This window comes from Cotesia typhae, unplaced genomic scaffold (assembly GCF_013202065.1).
Source record: "Cotesia typhae breed Kobodo isofemale line unplaced genomic scaffold, CoteBio_Ctyphae contig_20, whole genome shotgun sequence".
NCBI classification, from domain to species: Eukaryota; Metazoa; Arthropoda; class Insecta; order Hymenoptera; family Braconidae; genus Cotesia; species Cotesia typhae.
In genome coordinates this window covers 6,550,656-6,572,500 of record NW_027423725.1, presented here as the reverse complement: position 1 = coordinate 6,572,500, position 21,845 = coordinate 6,550,656, and the positions used below count along the sequence as shown (strand labels likewise).

At 29.6% G+C, this 21,845-nt stretch overlaps 1 protein-coding gene across 1 annotated transcript in view; it reads left to right on the top strand.

The window, feature by feature from the left end:
• Wg (Wnt family member 1 wingless) overlaps nucleotides 1-21,211 on the top strand; it is a 42,742-nt gene extending 21,531 nt beyond the window's left edge. Inside the window, exons 3-4 of the mRNA XM_074259776.1 lie at nucleotides 7,748-8,022; nucleotides 18,710-21,211. Coding sequence (XP_074115877.1) covers nucleotides 7,748-8,022; nucleotides 18,710-19,267 — 833 coding nt within the window. The 3' untranslated portion in view covers nucleotides 19,268-21,211. The remainder of the gene's footprint in view (nucleotides 1-7,747; nucleotides 8,023-18,709) is intronic.
• Nucleotides 21,212-21,845: the final 634 nt, after the last annotated feature.

Here is a 21,845-nt window from a genome sequence, read left to right as displayed (position 1 = left end):
ACGTTATAGCGGTTTTGAACTAGTATATGAGTCATCCCTCGCCTAACCATTTAATAAATAATTTTTAACTTGTCACTATGAAAATTATGAGTCTTTAGAATTTAATGTCCGGTCGATTATCGAAGGTCGAATTTTCATTTTATTTCAGTATTTTGAGGCCTTAGAAAGCTATTCCGATATGATTGTGAGGAATAGTGCTTGTGTGCGTGAACCTTTCTTAAGTTTTCAACAAATGAACTAACTAGGATGCGATTCTACTAAACGGTTCTACTAAACACAAATTCGAACTAAATAAGCCCGTTACATATTAAGAAGTCGCACTAATGAAATTTTTTAAAGATAACTTTTGAACTGCGTGACATCGGATGAAGGGAAAAGAGGGCAAAATCGGTCCCTTAAAAAAAAATGTTGAAATCCTTAGTGCTTTTCGCTGGTTTCACTTTTTTTTAGTTCCTTGTCAATTATTTGTCCTTCCTTTGCGCTGTTCATTGAAAATAAAAAATTGAAAATGTGGAGCAAAATGGGCCACTTTCAGAAAATTTTTGTATTATGAGTTTTTCAGCTTGTTGTACTTTTTTTGGCCTTTTACTGAGTTTATGGTATTAATTTTTTGTCTATCGCAATGAAAAAATTTTACAAAGTGGAGTAAAACAGACCTTCAAAAAAACTCAACATGTCTCCTACTTGTTTTATTCTTTAAATCTTTTTATTATGTATTCCATATGAAGAATTAAGAAAACGGTAGACCCTCAAGACCATCCCTGTAACTTCCTGCTAACTCCACACCTAAGCGATCAATATTTAACGCCAATAGCAATAATAAATCAGGTCAAAAATGTCGGAGTGATTAAAAAAAACGTGTTTTTTGAATTATTTTGACAACGATATCTCTGGAACTAATCAACCAATTTTAATCGCGTTGACGGTGATTAATGCGTGTTTCTAAGCTTAAAACCCGATCAATTTTTTAAATCAATTGATAAAGCCAATTAAAGTTTATTATAAAGGAACAATTTTTTTTAATTTTTTCGACAATGATATGTCACAAACAAACTAACCGATTTAGTCTAGAACAAAAAGATTAATTATTACTTACTTAACAATCGGACGTAAAATTTTAAAGTTATGTTGAATAAAAAAACCTTTTTTTCAATTTTCAAAATTAAATGTCTCTAACCAATCAACCGATTCCTTGACTATTTCCTCGATGGTGCCCGTACGGCAGCGCGCGCGCGCGCGCGCGTGTGTGTGTGTGTGTGTGTGTGTATCTGAACCTCTTATTACTTTTGAGCGGCTTAACCGATCGGATCGAAACGTATGTCGATCTAAATAGCATCATTCCCATTAAATTTCATGAAAATTTGAATCGATTCGGTTGGCTAGATTGTGGAAAATCTCAAAAACAAAATTCTTAAAAAATTGTTTTTTTGGAATATTTTTAAACGGCCTTACCGATAGATTTTTTGGTTTGATCAGTTGGTGTTCAAAAGTACATCATAGACTTTAAAGAATTTCATGGAATACTGCTAACTACGTGAGAATAGGACCATTCATTCATAAGTTATTGCGGTTTGAAAATTTTAAAAATACTCTTTAGTAAACTGCTACCAGACTTTTGAGCTCAAAGAGCTCAAAAACTTAGAATATCTAACTCTTCGAGCTCCAAGAGCTTATAGTAATACATAGATTATGTTTGTGAGCTCGAAGAGCTCAAGAACGTCTTAAGTGCAATTTAAAGCGCTTAGATATGGAATTAGCAGGAAGTTGCAGAAATGTCCTTTAGGGTCAACCGGATTCCAGATTTTATTGAAACAAAAACGATCCAGGAAGAAATGTCGAAGTTACGTAAGAAACACACACACACACTATCGTAAAAATAGTCAGGGAAGCTTTTGTAAAATAAATAGTTTTCTAGCAAAAAATATAGTGAATAATGCTGTTAATTAACTCGAAACTAAGTTTATTCTTCATGTAATTTTTTGATGATTTTTACAACAGAAAAATTCTAGAACTCGTCTAACTGCAAAATATTCGTTGGTTTTTAAAGTCTAATCAGCCTATTTTATCTCCCATACACTTTGAGTGCTGAAAATGTTAGGGGCCCATTTTGCCTCCAAATGTTTTTGGATATCGAAAATGATCGGGGCCCATCTTGCCCCTCCTTTCCCTACAATTAAAAAATTGAATTTACTCTAGTTTCAAAACAAAAACTCTTCCAAATGATACTAACTGAATCATAATCAGTTGATTTGTTTGATACACAATGAAAAATTTTCATTGAATTTAACTATGGGTGCATAGTAACCCCGAACTATAAGAGAAATGGTACAAAATTTACAAGTTCCCATAGTAAACGTATATGCAGACTACACAATCGTAGTAAAATTCAATGGAAATTTTTTACCGTGTAGGATATTGAGCGATTATTCTGATTCTGGCACGCGAAAAAAATTAAAAAGCAAATATTCATTACTTTCTTACACAGAAACTATTATAGATGTTGATATAAACTTTATTACACTCAACACGTATGCTCTTGAATAACACGGAAAATGTCTGACTTTATTTTTAACGTCCCGCCAAGAAAATTGAAAATTTTTAAGAATCGGGAAGATATTGGTGTTACCTCGTTTTTCGAAAATCGAGTTTTCATCAGATCTCAAAGTTTCGAGATCCTAGGACGCTTCCCAGATTATTCTCGCAATGGTGTCGCATGATGTATATATGTATGTATGTATGTATGTATGTATGTATGTATGTATGTATGTATGTATGTATGTATGTATGTATGTATGTATGTATGTATGTATGTATGCATGCATATGTATGGATATGTATGCATGTATGTATATGTATGGATGTATGCAAACCTCTCATAACTTGACTAAACTTAGCGTTTGAATACGATTTGGATCTATTCAGACTGCAGATTTTGAGAAATCTTAAAAAGACTACAAAAAAAATTAGGAAAACGGTTGACCCTAAAGACCATCCCTGCAACTTTCCGCGGATTTCATACTTGAGCGCTCAAAACTGCACTTACTAAGTTTCTGAGTTTTTTGAGCTCAAAAATATAATTTTCGAGTCATTGTGAGCTCTCCAAGCTCAAAAGTCTAATAGAAGTTTAATGAAACAATATTTTTTGAATTTTCAAACCGCAATAACTTATGAATGAATGAACTGATTTTCACGCATTATAGCAATATTCTACGCAGTTTTTTAAGCTTCATGAAGAATCCTTAAGTTTAAATTGATCGAACTAAGAATTTCAGAGCGAATTCTAAAAAACACGTTTTTTGGTTTTATTAACGATAACTCACGAACGAATTGACCGATTTTTGCGCGGTTTGCAGCATTCAACGCAGTTTTTTAAATTCTATAATATACTTTTAAACAAAAATTAATTAGATCAAAAATTTCTATGTAATTTGAAAAAAACACTTTTTTTTCATCAACGATAACTCACGAACGAATCAATCTATTTTGCTGGCTTGGCTGCGATCGAGGTAGATTTTTAATGTTAACAGCTGATTATATTCTGGAATTCATCGGTAAAGCCGTTTAAAATTCATTAAAAAAAAACCACATTTGAAAAAATTTTTAACTTCCTGTTTAGAAAATCGAAGATTTTCAAAAAGTGGGAAGTTATCGGTCTTATACCGAGATTAAAACGAAAATAATTAAAACTAAGCCTTTTTACCCAGTTGTTAGTCCTAAAGAAATAGTAAAAATCAAAATTTTGATTTGTTTGTAGTTCGTGCTATAGCTTATACTATATAAAATATGTGGTTTCAATTTTATTCAGATCGGGTCACTGGTTCCGGAGGTATCATTTATGTAAGCAAGAAAAATGTAGTTCTGAGACAAACGCGCTTAACGTTTTTTTAATAAAAAAAAAAATCTTATCCAAAGTCAATCAGCGATGCCAGGATAATACAAAATTCCTTCAGCTTGTTTGAAAATTTGGTTTATGTTAACTCGAAAATCCACATAAAACTCGTGAAATAATGTAGTTACAGTGGTCTGATCACTTAGAAATTTGAATACAATATTTGTAGATGTATGTACTTTCGAAAAATAAAAAAAAAAAAAAACAATCATTTTTTTAAAAACTACAAATCAGAATGATTTTTTAATAAATATTAGATAGTTTTTTTAGAATTTGATTACTTCTCAAATGCTCACAGATGACGACAAATGTTAATTGCATCGAATTTAAGCCAGTAGTTCAAGAAACTAATTTTAGAAAATAAAGTGAAATTAGGATTTTTTTGTTTAATATAACGGATAGTTCAAAGTACAGTGCGCGTCATTGATTCGTACCGGTTGAAAAATTTTACGGTAAAATAGAAAAATCAAAATTTCGACATCTGTAAATAAAAAAATCAATAACAGGAAAATCTTTATAAGAATAAATTTGAACAAAATTGAAAAAATAATTAACTAAAAATATCAATCACGATTAAAATAGAAATTAAAAATATTAGTAATTAAAATAATCACATAGTTTATAAAATAAATAAAAGTAAAATTTTAATATTGAAAAAAAAAAGACAACGACATAATTAGATAATTTTAAAATTTATCAAATATAAATATAGGCATTGGATAAAATGAAATAGACTTAATTCAGAGAAGTCAATAAAAAGACATTTGAATATTTATATTAATAAAAATATTGATAGTTATTAATATATAAATTCTTAAAAAATAGACATCTCTTAATATAGACTAGAAAATTTAGAAAACCGTGATTTTAGACATCCGTAAATTTTTATTTATATTAATTTATAAATTCAAATAAAAATACAATTAAAAATATAATTGCTTTCAATTTACGAGCTAATAAAAAATTGAAACAGTATTTTTATAAGGCTCTAGAGCACTAGACCAAAACCCTTGAATGTTTACGAAGTCGGTTCTTCAGGAGTTTGCAGATCAAGCAGCGGTGAGATTCCCCGCGCCACAAATAATAACCTAGACATTTTTAAAATAGTAAAAGTCGTATTTATCCTAGTTAACTACTCATGGAGGTTTACGGAGTCGGTTCACTAGGAGTTTGTGGATTAGGCTGCTGCGGGATTCCCGGCGCTCTAAAAAAATAAGTTATTCTTCTAGAGCGCGGGGAATCCCGCAGCAGCCTAATCCACAAACTCCTAGTGAACCGACTCCGTAAACCTCCATGAGTAGTTAACTAGGATAAATACGACACTCACTATTTTAAAAATGTCTAGGTTATTATTCGGAGCGCGGGGAATCTCACCGCTGCTTGATCCGCAAACTCCTGGTGAACCGACTCCGTATACATTCAAGGGTTTTGGTCTAGTGCTCTAGAGCCTTATAGAAATACTTTTTCAATTTTTTATTAGCTCGTAAATTGAAAGCAATTATATTTTTAATTGTATTTTTATTTGAATTTATAAATTAATATAAATAAAAATTTACGGATGTCTAAAATCACGGTTTTCTAAATTTTCTAGTCTATATTAAGAGATGTCTATTTTTTAAGAATTTATATATTAATAACTATCAATATTTTTATTAATATAAATATTCAAATGTCTTTTTATTGACTTCTCTGAATTAAGTCTATTTCATTTTATCCAATGCCTATATTTATATTTGATAAATTTTAAAATTATCTAATTATGTCGTTGTCTTTTTTTTTTCAATATTAAAATTTTACTTTTATTTATTTTATAAACTATGTGATTATTTTAATTACTAATATTTTTAATTTCTATTTTAATCGTGATTGATATTTTTAGTTAATTATTTTTTCAATTTTGTTCAAATTTATTCTTATAAAGATTTTCCTGTTATTGATTTTTTTATTTACAGATGTCGAAATTTTGATTTCTCTATTTTACCTTTAAATTTTTCAACCGGTACGAATCAATGACGCGCACTGTACAGTCACATAAATATAACGAATTATCTCAATTATTTTATTATCATTTCCCCCAAGACACTCTACAGAAAATATATACATTGAACAAAGAAGAAAAACTGAAAGTTTTTTTTTTATTTTCATAAGATAAAAATTATAATTTTTGTCATGTTATATCAATTGTGGTTGAATTTTTTTTTAGTAAAGTATACATTAACTTTAAGAATCAATTAAAAGATAATTGAAAACAGATCAGTGAGGCTATGAAAAAATTACTTTCAACACAGTTAAAACTTGAAAAATCATCATTATACAAATTGTAAATGCTATAACATATTATTCAAACTATACATCTATTGATGAAACAACTTACTAAAACTTCTTACTTTTTTCTGACGGTACTAGTTTTTTTTATTTAGTCGAATGGATTTACCATCTATTTCAATATAATACCATTAAATTTTTTTTTTACATGAACACCCACAAGATTTGCTTTCTTAAATATTTCCTTTACTGGTTACATTTCTATACAGTTGATGGTTTCAGATCTATACGTAAACTTAGTTTAATTTTTTTCTTGATACGGTTGTCTAACCGAACAAACTACAATAAAAAGAGATAGGTAACCACGGTAAGACTACCGAATGAAACCGAGTGCGAATGAAGACCTCCAAGGCCATACCTTCAGATGAGATTCGTGACGAATTCAAACTTTTACTACTTATAGAAGAATTAGATATGGATGATCACCGTGAATTTCCGAGTTATTTCACTAGGTTATGAGCTAACATAAATTTTCAGTTATGCTATTTTATAATTTAAAAAAACATTTATCTAAGTCTAACGATTAATTTTAGCTTATGCTACATTATAATGTAACCTTGAAAAAATTACTTTTTTTTTGGATTGTACATTTGGATAGTTTTCTTTAATTTCAAATAAATAATGCTGCATGAGTAAATGATGATGGGTATTATTTGTAAACAATGACAAAAATTGTAGAAGACAGAACGGGCACGTGTGAGGAACGCGCGAATAAGAACGAATGGGTGGGCTGGTCGAAATACGAAACCTGTTTCGGCCTGTCTTTAAGAATCCTTGAGAGAAATAGAAGCCGAGGGACTTTCGTGATATCTTTACCGCTCGGTGAAGCACAAAGACGCCGGTAGGCACCTGCTCCTTATGCAGATAAGGCTGGGAGACTGTTGCCTGGGTCAGCAAGGTGAGGGTTAAGGTCATTTCTCTCTCCTACCCATTAGTAGGAAAGAGAAAATAAAATACGGAAAGAAAGAAAGATAGAGACAGAGTTGCCACTCAGGTAGTTATAGTGGATTGAGACGTTTCTGTGTCGGCGTCACCTCCCACGCGACTAAAGAAATACCCTTGTAAAAATTTTGTCCATCATCATTCGAGCCCATACAACCTTTAAAAAAAATAAAGAACTTGTAAATACTGTTATAAACTTTTATTTTTTATGTATATTTTTCTCTGCATTTAATTTTAGAAATTTATTTTAGAATGTTTGAACCATCACTGAAGTAATAAAGTTTAAGTAATGTATCAATCTGCTGGAGGACAATAGTTTTTGGGTTAAATATTTGAAAAAGTTTGGTTTTAAGATATTAGTCATAAAATATTGCTTCTCATAATGTACTCGACAAATCTTTGATATCTTTATACGCAAAAGTTCTATGATATTTTTTATACAACTAAATTTTCGGTTTTTAAACACAATAAAAAATTTTTAATTTTATCTTATACTAATTTATAGATACGTTTCATTTTCGATCATAAAAAATTATTCTTACTTAAGTTAGAAATAAACTTCATCATTTTTATTTCGTTTTGAATTTACAGGATGTCGAGAAACAGCATTTATTTATGCTATTACGAGCGCTGCTGTCACCCATAGTATTGCCAGGGCTTGTAGTGAAGGCAGTATACAATCGTGTTCGTGTGATTATACTCATCAATCTAGAGCTTCCCCACAAGCTCGTGATTGGGAATGGGGAGGTTGCTCTGATAATATTGGATATGGATTTAAGTTTTCTCGAGAATTTGTGGACACTGGTGAAAGAGGAAGGAACTTGAGAGAAAAAATGAATTTACACAACAATGAAGCCGGTAGAGCTGTAAGTAGCGTAATTTTGTGGTCAAATTATCTCATAACCCGGAAAAATTTTTCTGTTATGGCCTGATATGCTCATATATGACCATATAAAAATTTTTAATATGATCATATATGGCCTAATATATCCTGACATAGTCTGATAACCGCATATATAAATTTTTGATGTGGTCACATAGGTTTTGATATCGCCTGATGAGTCCTAATATGGAGATTGGCCATACCAGAACATATCAAAATGTATATGGTCATATCAGGCTTAGTATATCCTGATATGGTCGTATGTGGCATGATATGATCTGGTATAATAATTATTATGGTCAAAACATATCACAATATCTGAAGGCCAGAGAAAGCTCAATATAGCTTGATGTGTCCTCATATAATTACCTACAATCATTTTTGTGATTTTTTATAATTACATATAATTCTAATATCTAATACATTTATTTTTTTGACCCGAGCTTACATTGATAATAAACGTTACTTTTTTCGACGTCAGTTATATTTACATTTTTTATGTTTATTTAAATATAACTAGGATGACATATTCTTAATTAGACCATATAGATACTTTCATCATTAAAGTAAATTTTTTTATTATTAATAGAAGCCTTGATAATATTATTTCTTAATATTAAATATATAATATGAAGCCTCAATAATATTAATATCTCATCAAATAACAATATTTCACCGTGACTTTTTTAACTTCCCGCTAAATAAATCGAAGCGGGAAGTTATTGTTTTTACTCCATTTTGCAAAAATCGAGTATTTATCAGATTTCGACATTTTAAGGTCACAGTAAGCTTCTCTAACTACCTCTGTAATGTTATCATTATATCTGTATGCGTGCGTGCGTGCGCGCGCGCGTGTGTGTGTGTGTGTGTGTGTTTGTGTATGTGAACCGCTTGTAACATTTGAACGACTAAACCGATTTCATCGAGGTTGACTCTATTCGAAAGGGATTGACCAAAATTAGATTTCCAGAGAATTCGGACCGAGAGATTTTGAGAAACTTTGAAAAATCTCAAAAAAGCTAAGAGGAAAATCTTTTTTAAATGTGGTTTTTTTTGGATAACTTTTGAACCGATTTATTGATCAACCAGAAATTAATCCGACTTGAAGTTTGAAAAACTACGCCGACCGCTGCTAATAATCTAGTCAACAAGTGCCTTTTGGGTCAAAATTTTTTCGAAGGGTCCGAAAAATATGATTGAGGTGTCATTCGATTAGTTATCACATGTAGAAAGTTTTTGAAAAATTTGAAGATCCCTTGGTACCTTTTAACAAAAAATATTATTCAAACACATAAAATATTAAAATTTTAAATTGAAAAATTGGTATAATTTTTTCCTTACTCTACACTATGAAAGACGAACAACTAACTACATTTTCTTAATGAAAAAAATTTATTTATATTTTTTATTGAATTTTAAAAATTATTGCCTTATATACTCCATTAGTCTCACCTGATTTTCATGTTTAAACTAATTATATTTTGTTAACTAATTGCAATACGATAAAAAAAGTCAATACTTAATTGTTCTGTATTAATTAAAGAATAAATTAAGCCTTCAATTCATGATTGTAACTAATTATTTAAGTAATTTGTACCTTTTGTTATAAAAAAAATGTTAAAAAAATTTTTTTTTAGTTAAGATCATGAATTTTCGAATCAATTTATTCTAAATGATAAAAATAAAACAATAAATGATAAAAATGATAAAAAATCATTTTTAAGTCGCTTATGTTAATAGGAAAACAAATCAAAGTAATTTTCTGAAAAAAAAAATTTTTTCAGGATTATTTAACTTTTTAATTTGTCACCGACGTAAATTATTAATAACAATGTGCTGATTAACAATTGTTTAGTTCTACGGACGGGAATCCATTCTGTGGTCATTGAAAAATAGCTCTGTGAAGTAAAAAAAAATCGAGATTCATAGTTTAACAATTACCCTAACAATTACCTCACTTGTACAAGCTATAAGAAATTGTTAATTAACTAATGCATAAATTAATGAAAAATCGCGATAAAAATTTTTTGCTGACAGATTATTATTTATTTTTTTTTATTCTGTAAGTGCTTGAATTTTTTCAATTTAAAATTTTAATATTTTATATGTTTAAATAATATTTTTTGTTAAAAGGTACCAAGGGGGCGTGGCTTCCGGATACCCAAGCGCCCGTCTTTGGGCGTATTTTCAGCCCTTTGTAAAAATTATAAATATTTATCTTACAATACCGAGAGTCAATACTTTTTTTAGGAAATTTTCTCCTCTTTCTGGAACTTTTTTCAAATTTTAGATATCTCAAATAGTTTTTGAGATATAAGCAAAAAACTAAACCCCCTTTTTTATTTTTAGTTAATTTTTTATAACTTTTGTAATTTTTACGAGCGCATCTTCAAATTTTTCAAAAACTTTCTATATGTGATAACTAATCGAATGACACCTCAATCATATTTTTCGGACCATTCGAAAAAATTTTGACCCAAAAGGCACTTGTTGACTAGACTATAATCCGGTCAAAATCGATCGAATCGTTTGAGAGATATCATGAACGCATGTAAACCAAAAAAAGTGTTTTTTTCACATAACTTAGACATTTCTTTTTGGATCGTTTTTGATAAAATGGAACGATTATTGGAACTTAAAAAAAAGCGTTGATCACTAGCAAGGACGTAAAAATTGGTTGATTGGTTCGAGAGATATCTGACAAAATATTTGGAAACAAGTGATTTTTTAACATAACTCTGACATTTTTAGGAATAACTTTTAAACGGCTTCACCTATCAATTCTAAAAACTAATCAGCTTTCAACTTAAAATTACCACGTCCTTCGCCGCCAAGCCGGTCTAAATCGGTCGATTCGTTCAAAAAATATCGTGAACAAAAGAATACTAAAACAGGTATTTTTTCGGAATTACTCTAAAGTTCCTCATTTGATCAATTCCAACTTAAAAATTCTTTATGAAGCTGAAAAAACTGCGTCGAATGTTGCCAATTGCGTAAAAATCAGGTAATTAATTCAAAAGTTCTTGCGGTTTGGAAATTTAAAACGTAGTGTTTTATGAAACTTCTATTAAACGTTGGAGCTTAAAGCGCTGAAAAGCATAGAAAAGCTATCTTTTTAGATCAGAGTGCACAAAATTATACACAAATCGCATTTTTTAGTTTGAAGAGGCATGAAATTAGCGAGAAGTTGCAGGAATGGTCTTCAGGGTCAACCATTTTCCTAATTTTTAATTTTCCGCTAAGAAAGTTGAAAATGATCAAAAGTTGGAAAGTTATTGGTTTCACCTTGTTTTTCGAAAGAAAATCACGTCGATTGCCACCCACCCGGTTAAAATCGGTTAATTCGTTCGTGAGTGATCATTAACGAAAAAAATTAAAAAAATCATTATTTTAGAATCACTTCGAAATTCTAAGTTCGATCAATTTGAACTTAAAGGTCTTTCACGAGACCTAAAAAACTGTGTCGAATGCTGTCATTTACTTAAAAATCGATTTATTTATTCAAAAGTTATTGCGGTTTGAAAATTAAAAAAATAGTGTTCTATTAAATTTCTTTTAGGCCTTTGAGCTCGGAGAGCTCAAAATGATATGAAAATTATATTTTTGAGCACAAAGAGCTCAATAACGTAATAAATGCAATTTTCAGCGCCTTAGTATGGAATTAGCGGGAAGTTGCAGTGATGGCCTTTAGGGTCAACCTTTATCCTAATTTTTTATTATTATAAACTCAATAAACTTCTAAATATTCATAAAAAGAATCTATTAACTATTAGAAACTAAGAATCCTCAAAGATTTTAACTGTACTCTCTTAAAATGAATCAGTGGAATTTCACTGTTTCATAGTTATAAGTATACCAAGTGGTATACTTATAACTGTGAAATAGTGAATATACCACTAATTTCCAGTGATTTTCCCTGTTTCAGATTTGGAGAGTAAATTCGTGGGCTAAAATATATTTAGTATTAATTAATTCTAGCAGATGGCGTATGGTTAGAAAATTTTTCTATCTAGAAAGTTGACTTAAATATTTGGTAGTCCAAATTAAATACTAATTGAATTTACTCTTTGAATAGTACTAGAGTTGCAACAATCAAACAAAAAATCAATTGTTGTCGGCTTCGCCTCGGCCAACAATTACATGTGATCTGAGACATTTCTTACTTTACTTCCCTCGGTGTGTAATATACTATTATTTATAGACGCAGTAATTGGTACCAAAAAAATGAACATGCTTGTATTACTGCGAATGTTTTCAATAATCAGTAATAGAAGCACCTCTCCGAGAAAAAATGATTCTATATAATCATATATAATTGTATATAATCATATATGATTATATATAGAATCACATATATAATTATATAAAATCATACATGATTATATATGGAATTGTATATAAGATTATATATAATTATATATGACTATATATGGAGCAATATACAGCCATGCAGGATTATATATAGTTCCATATACAATTATATATAAGTATATATAATAGGGTGTGCCAAAATGTAACTTCCTTGATGGACCTTATAAAATTGGAATTTTCAGTTCCGTTTTTGAAATCAGCTGTGTTTAGGCCTTTCCTAAGATATTTTGGGGTAAGACGATAAATTTGATTTTCATAGAATTTTTTAACTGGAGTTTAGTTAGGGCACTTCCGCTGAAAATTCAAATTTTCGCCGGAAGTGCCCAATTAAACCTCCTGCTAAAAAATTCTATGAAAATAAAATCCATTTAAATAACATGGGAAAAAGAATTGTTATGTTTTTTTTATTTTTATAGCTCGACATTTGTACCTCATATAAATAAGTCCATTGCATATTTTCGTAGAGAATTTAACACTCTACAAAAAAGGTTTCTTACACTTTTATCATAGAGTTAGCTGCTCTAAACATATTCAAACGTAAACTTCGAAATACTTAAAATTTTGAATTCTGAGTTATTAAACTGATTACAAATTTATTTATTACTGTCTTAAAAATTGTTTTTATATGTAAAATGGGTTCTGAAGAAAATGAAAAAACTTTTTCCAAAAAATATGCAATTTCAAAATTTTGCGACTTTTCCAGTTTTCCAACTTTGTTTGTGTTTTATCTCGAACGCTATTACACTGATAGAAAATTTATGTTGACTCAAGAGATATTTTCTTGATCTAAGAATTTATTTTGGAAGACAAATGATTATTTTGCTTTAAGAATTTCTTGTCTTGATTTAGATTTTTTTGGCTTAAGAGCTATATTATTTTCAATCGATACATTTAGTTTTTCAACTAAAATAACATTATCGTTTAAAGAACTCAAAATAATTCATCAAAGTATATTTCAAAAACGAAATAGTTTGTAATTGTTATACCGAAAGAAAATTATTTCTTGGAAATAAGTAAATTAATGGCTCAAAAAAAAAGCCATTCTTAACACAAGTCGGTAACATCTTGAATCAATGTTATCGCCTATCTTGAACCAAGAGACAAAAATTCTTGAAAGAAATATATCTATATCTAGTTTCAAGAGTTCAAATTTTGAAGAAAAAAAGTTTCTTGAATCAAGATTGTTTTTCTATCAGTGTATAGATACAGGAATGACCTTTCGTTTGTTTAAAAGGGGACAATTGGGGCTATGGAAAAGAAATATATTTTGGAGTAAAATTTTGAAAAATGTTAAATTTTGATTTTTGAACATCGTCAAACATGGCGATCGACATTAAAATTTTGACTCAATTTTTTGCATGATATCTTGTACTGATTTTAGTAGATCCTGAAATTTTTAGAACTATTCGTTTTTTTTTCAAAAATATAAATTTTTGAATAAAAAAAAAAATTTTTTTTTTTGTTTATTGCAATTTCGAAAATGAGATAAAGTTGTGCAAATACATAGTATTTTAATTTTGAGCATTAAAAAATTAAATGAACGACTTGGAATTATTAAATAATGAATTAATTCCAACTTTTTTTTATTTCTTGGACATTAAAGTTGCAGGCTTAATACATGATAAAGTTTCTTATTGTTCTAACGGACGATATATTTTGTTCGTTATTTTACTTCAATTACAGTTTTCAACGCCAAATAACTCAAACAGTCATTACAACTTTCAATAAAAATCAGAAATAATGTGATGAGAATATCAACTTTTTTTTGTTCTTTTATAACCATGGGGGTTTAGCCCAGGTCCAGTTAGCTACCCCTTTCCTCTTTAGAAAGGGCGCCACTGGGATTTTAGACACGGTGTCCCAGAAACCGGAGGAGCATGAGAAGGAAAGGACAGGGTCGTGAGAAGTCCGAGAAAGGCTGCGAATAAAACTGAGAGAAATTATTAGAAAAATATAAATGATTTATTCAATTTAAATTTCAAACTTAACAAATTTCCTTATAAACTAACTTAAATGTGAGAACCTCTCACCTACGCTAAATGGCCCTTGCCAATTTATCTTATCCCTAAATAACTGCTTCTCCGACCTCGTCACTCCGACGGAATCTTAATTCTAAATTTTCCTCGTCAACCTGACGGCATATCAATTAAACCAAATTTCACGTCAACCTGACGGATTCTCAATTAAAAGCTAATTTTTACATCAACCTGACGGATTCCTTACTCTATCATTTTCCTTACTTATCTACTACCTCGTCCACCGGACGCTAACTCAAATTCTCTAACTTTTATTCAATGTGCTAATTCTCTCAATTTTAATTCCAATTAACAATTAAATTTTTCCTACAATCCTTAATACAAAATTTTCAAATTCCCAAAATTTATCATTTGTCGATTTTCCTAATTTATTCATTTCAATACAATCCTAATCACAGAATCTACAGAATTACTTTTCCAAATTTCTCAACCAAAATTCTTCAACTAAATTTCACCAAATTTCACTAAATATCTTCTGACAATTTTTTCTTTAATAATTTCCTAATTCCCAAATTTCCTCAACTCAATAATTAAAATTGCTTCATTCAATTTAGCCAAACGGCCTAAATTTATCCTTCCACAATTGCCAAAAATTTAACACATAACTATAAATGACCTTTATCCTAAACTACGTACTTATTCAAATTTATTATCAAATTTTCTGAACTAATTTTTAAATAATTTTTTGAAAATTATAAACAAAAGACCGAATTGAATATATTTATTTTCTTATTTTCCAGTTAATTGATAAATGTTTTAAGTTCTATTGTCTTAACTACTAAGTGACCTTGACGAACTTAACTCGATTGGAATTTGCTAATACGTAAAGACTACATGAGACGATTATATTTATTCTCAATAAAAACTTAGATTGGTTAATTCGGCCTAATGACGATTAGAATGGCCTGAATAACCAATTTAACTGAAGTTCCAATTAATTCTGTCAACGATGGGGTTTGTCCAAGAGCAAGTAAAATTTTGTGAACAGCAACTTCCTTCAGCTTCTCGAGTCCGTAAATTCCTTTCCTCGTCTCCTCGATCTCAATTTTCTCTCGTACAAATTATCTGTTTATTTTGATGGTAAGTCACTGAGCACTGTACAACCACAAGTCTCGTCCGCCAAAAGGTGCTGTTTTGGTCTTCGCCGGCTCTTTTATAACCTCTCTCTCAAGTTCTCGAATTTTCCCATTATCTCGTTCCCGCTTAGATTTTCTGGGGAACAGCGGTGGGGACTTAGCGACCCGTACGACCAGGTGACGAGTCTTACAACTAGCTACTCACGCTCAGAAGGTACGGAGTAGTCCCTACACACCGAGACAAGATAACAGTGACACAAACCCCGCGCGGGAATTTAAATTCCCTGTCACACTTTCGAATACTTATTTACTTACAAATTTCTGCACGTTAACATTTTTAACTTTCAAATTTAAAATAATGTCTATGTTAATGAGACAATAAGTGGCGTCAATAACTTTAAATAAAATCAAAAAAGGACAAGTAATTAATTATATCATGCGTTAAGGTTCACTTTATGATCATGTCCAAAGAATTAAAAAAAATTGAAATGAATTCATTATTTAATATTTCTAAGTAATGTATTTAATTTATTAATGCTCAAAATTACAATACTATGTATTTGCATAACTTTACCTTATTTGGAAGTTGCAGAAAATGAAAAAAGAACTCTGTTTTAATTCGAAAATTCATATTTTTGAAAAAAAAAAAAAAAAAAAAAAAAAAAAAAAAACAGTTTTAAAAATTTCAGGCTCTTTTAAAAATAGTACATGATATTATAGAAAATAAATTGAGCCAAAATATTAATGTTAATCGTGATTTTTTGAGAAATTTTGTATGTTCAAAAATTCAAAATTTGGCAATTTTTCAAATCTTACGACATAGTATACAGCCCTTAGGAAGTAAAAAAGAAAACCTCAGATCACATATTTGTTGACCTCGGCTTCGCCTCGGCCAACAATTACATGTGATCTGAGGCTTTTCTTATTTTCCTTCCCAAGGGGTGTAATATACTATTATTTTCAATAGCCTTAAGTGTCTCCTTTCAAGCAAACAAAAAGTCATTCCTGTGTCTATAATGGCGTTCGAGATATTACAAAAACAAAATTGAAAAACTGAAAAAATCGTAAATTTTTGAATTTGCATATCTTTTGAAAAAAATTATTTCATTTTTTTTCCTTTTGTAGAATTTCGTTACATGATAAAAGAAAATTTCCGACCAAAATTTGTCCAAATCGAAAGGGGTTGATTCCAACTATTGGTCGATTTGACATGGAATGACTCATAAGTAAATATTTTTTGCTGAAAATTAATAAAAATTAGCATTTGTCAAATTATCAGAAATTTTGGATATGCATTCTATAGAATATATGCATATTTTTGTTTTCAAGTTAATAATAATTGGTTATTAATACATATAAATAGATTTTTTTTATGTTTGAGACAAAAACAAAGCATGATTGTTAACAGTTTGAAATTTGAGGCTCGATATCTTTAAAATAGCTTGACTTACGCAAAATATCATTAAGACCTTTTTTGTAGAGCATTTAATTTCCCATAAAACCGAGTTTGGTTTTAGCTATCAAGTACCCGAGTCGAAATATCAGACCCTTTTAAGCTGTAAAAGTTTTCAAATTCTTGGTAGTTCAATTCGCCGCCTTAAAAGACGCCTGTTTTGGCAGTAAAAGTCGGAGTGAACTATAGGTACAGTGAAAACAGGTCTACTGAGTTCCGTTTTCAATGTAAATTTTATCCAAAGAATAATAAATAAAAATAATAATAACATGATTATTAATAGATTTTATAAAAATCTAACTATTGCAGTCGTCCTTATAGCGCGACTTTTATAAAATTCAGCTATTCCCTGGCTCAGCTCCACAAACTAAGTCAGATAATACCGGGACTCACCTCGGATGCCATAAGGGCGTATAATAAAAATTCTATTATTTTTTTTAAACCCAAAAGAAATTTTTACTTCGGAGAAATTTTTTTTTTTGCATTTCTGCACATTTCACGAAAAAATATGTCAGTTGCCAAAAAAAATATTTTTACATGCCCTTATGGTATCCGAGGTGGGTCCCAAAAGCCATAAGGGCGTATTAAAAAAATTTTTTTTTCGGGAGTCAACTTATTTTTACTTCAAACATCGAAAAATACGAAAAAAAAAATTTTCTCAAATTTTTTTGACAGGGAAAATAGAGGAATTTGGAAATCGGATTTTTTTTTTATTTTATTGAGGGTACATTAAAGATTATTACCCTAAATTTTTATTAAAAAATGTTTAATTATAACAAAATTATTAACAATCTCGTAGAGCACTAGAAAAAATTTCCCCCTCCATGGTTGGTTCTATAATCTGAAAATAGAAACCTAAATTTTTTTTTAATTCTTAAGGATGTAGATTCCTTTATTTTTCCTACCAAAAAAATTCCCGAAAATTACCTCTGTTTTTCGATCGTCACAGTGGTGTTCCCCTCTAACTATTTTGACGAATTAATTGTATAATTAATGTGAAGAAATTTATCGAGTATGCTTCGAGTAAGAAAATAGTTCATTTTATTTACCATCATTTACTAATCTATGCATACGATATAATCGTTCGTAAAGAGTAAACTCCAGTCGTGCGTCGGAGCTGACGCACACAATTTTTTTGTTTTTCTAACTAGGGCGCGACCTTTCATATGAATACCTACATAAAATTTTCATATATTTTGTAGAACAGTTTTATAGTACTAATTTTTGGTACAATAAAACATCAACACACAGGTAAAACCAAATTAATTCAGTCAAGAGGAAAATAAATTAATTTAAATAATCCTCACTAGAGACAAAGCTATAGAATTTCCAAATGTAGTCCATATTTACACTCCTTTAATGACTTTTCTTCGTAAATCTCACATAAAAAAAAAAAAAAAAAAAAAAAAAAAAAAACCATATTTTACCCAAAAAATATCAAAATGGCGGAGTCCCCCGGAGCGGAGGGTCCGAATACACCAAAAAATATTCATTACAAATAATAAGCGAACTTTACTATTAAATAATTATGAAGATTTTCCTTAGTCAAATAAAACAAAACGAAATAATTTTAACACAAGAATTAGTTAATTCATCTTCAGAAAACTACCGTTTGAATTATTCGGATTATTCAAACTATATTCGAATTATTCGAACTTTTCGAATTACTCAAGTTATTCGAACTATTTCATCGTCTTAAATTTCTACAATAATTTTTTTTTCTTGATGTTGCAGCATGTATCTTCAGAAATGAGACAGGAATGTAAATGCCATGGTATGTCTGGGTCATGTACAGTTAAAACATGTTGGATGCGTCTTCCATTATTTAAAATAGTTGGAGACAATTTAAAAGATCGCTTCGATGGTGCCTCTCGAGTCATGATTAGTAATTCAGATCGGATACGTGGTTCAGGAAACGCTATTATCAGCAATTCTGCCAGTAATTTTGTTCATGGTTCGAGGCAAGGTCTTGGACGCCGTCAACGTTACAGTTTCCAATTAAAACCATATAATCCAGAACATAAACCACCTGGATTAAAAGATTTAGTTTATTTAGAACCATCACCACCATTTTGTGATAAAAATCCGAAGCTTGGAATATTGGGAACTCAAGGTAGACAATGCAATGACACAAGTATTGGAGTTGATGGATGTGATTTAATGTGCTGTGGACGAGGCTATAAAACACAAGAAGTAATTGTTGTTGAAAGATGTGCGTGTACATTTCATTGGTGCTGTGAAGTCAAATGCCAGCTATGTAGAACAAGAAAAACGATTCATACTTGTCTATGAAACATCGTTATTAATCACCAATTAAAATGTGGAAATCATAATTTTTTTAAAAACTTCCATTTAGTTTTATAATGTTATAGTTCTGAATATGTTCAGTATTAATACAAGATTTTATTATTTATTACGTTCTATTTGAACGTTTAAGCAAAGACTGAAAATGATGAGACAATTCTAAAATAAATAAGTTTCTAAATATGTATCATACGTTTGCGGTCCATGTGCTATGTAAATAAATAATTACAAAACATCGTTATTTATTTTCAATATTTAAATATATAATACATGTAGGTGATCATATAATTATAAAGAAAAAATTATCTGTAAGGAAATGAACGAAAAAAATGTTTCTATGCGAAACGCTTTCGAAATATTGCTAAAAATATTGATCCGTAAATATTTTTAAGAAATCTTGGAATATTGAACTTCTGTTACAGTAAAAAGAAAAGCTTCACGATGATTGGAAGGCTATTTTGTAAAATCTACATTTTTTTAAGCTTTACAATTTTTTTTAGATTTTTGTACAAAATTTCTTCAGATAACTACGCTTGCAATCCATAGAAAAACTTGAAATTAGTGCACGATGGGGTGTGCCAAAATGTAACTTCCGTGAAGAACCTTTTAAAATTCGAATTTTGAGTTCCGCTTTTAACAGCAGCTGTGTTTAAGCATTTCCTTCAATATTTAGGGGTGAGAGAGTTATTTTAATTTTCATAGAATTTAACAAGATTCAATTAGGCACTTCCGGCCAAATTTTTAATTTTCAGCGGAAATTTCCAAACTAAGCTTCTGTTAAAAAATTCTATGAAAATCGAGTTTATCGTCTCACCCCAAAATATCTCAGAAAACTTCTAAACACAGCCTCTGTTAAAAGCGGAACTTAAAATTCTAATTTTAAAAGGTTCTTCACGGAAGTTACATTTTGGCACACCCTAGTGCACGTATAGTCCTTGCATGTTTTCAATCTACTGAAATCACAAAACAAGGTCTAACAAGGATAAAATATGATACTTTATTTCGTCAAGATAACTGGCAAAAATCACAGGGTTATTTAAGGTTTTTCTGTAATTAAAAGGCAGTTAGTAAATACCACATATCAAACAGATAAAATATCCGAGTATAGTCAAAATTCTTTCTAAGACATTCAAAATTTTGAAACATGGCACTGAAAGGTCTCAAAAAAAAATAAATGTCTAACATTCAGACAAGTTTCCCTTCTAATATAAATGTGTTAGACGTTTAACTATCGTCTCACAGAAAATTCAAAAACAGATCTTAGAAACAATTTTTTGTCAAAGATATTACATAACTATTTTAAAATTATAATAATCATCTAAGAAATTCAGTGTACCATCAAGCTCTAATTCTAGAGTATTTCTATAATACTTTTGTATTTCATTAGTAATTAATAAAATTTTGCATGATATCTACTTCTATAAGTATTCAGAAGCGCGCAGTAGCCTATCGAACTCGGCCCTTGCTTACGAAAAAGTATTGGACCGGATTCGAGCCTGGCGTACACCAATCAATATTTTTCAATATTTAAGTATATTATTCTGCTTAGCCAAAAAAAAAAAAAAAAAAAAATTAAACGAATTCCAATCTCAATCAGTTTACCCCCTACCGTAGTCGCTCATGACCTTAGTAGTTCATGTGAATTTAAACAAATGAAGAAAAAAAAAGTACTCAGGGGTAAAAAAAAACATTCTGCTTGTGGAATCCTGGAAGAATTCATAAAGAACGCATTTCTCATTTGAACAAGAGCTTTAAATTGTAAGAATTGTTGTGTTTAATCCCAGTATTTTAAAAAATCTTGCTTTCTCATTAAATAATTTGATGCATTACATATGAAAATTTCCTACAGAAACGTGATTTTTTATTATGTATTTATCAGAATCGTTTGTAATCATTTATGTAACTGTAAATAAAAATGTCAACTTCAAATTGTATTGTTGTTTTAAGTTATTATTATAATTAAATTAGTATTGTTCTACAAATAATTACAAAACTCTATTGTGAATACATATTACTCTATTGTATCAATCTTTGATACAAATGTGTGTGTATGTGTAAACCTCTTTTAATTTCTAAACGACTTGACCGATTTGAATGAACTTCCCAAGTCAAAATATGAAGTGTGATTCTAACGTCTCGAGCGTTACAAACGTAACTCCAACATCTCGGATGTTGCGAATATAGAATTAATGTTTTAAAATCATTTCAAAAATGAATTTTATTTTATAAATATAAAAAAAAACGTAAATTAAACATAAGATGTTCTGTACAGTGAAAATCGTAAAAGGTTTCGAAAATCCAAAAATTTTATCGAAAGAGAAAAAACAAATTACTCTAACCAAGTAAGAAATTTTTCTCAAATGTCTTCTCATGATCAAGGTAAATTGCAGGCCTCATGAATCAAGCGTTGAGGTAGTGCTTTACTCTCGACATGTCAAAAAAAGCATTTTTCTCGAAAATAATATTGATTTTTTTTTAATTATATCGCACTTATAGCATAATATGAGTGCGCTTATATAAAATCAAATAATGGCTCAATTTTAGAGTCAAAATCATATTAATTATC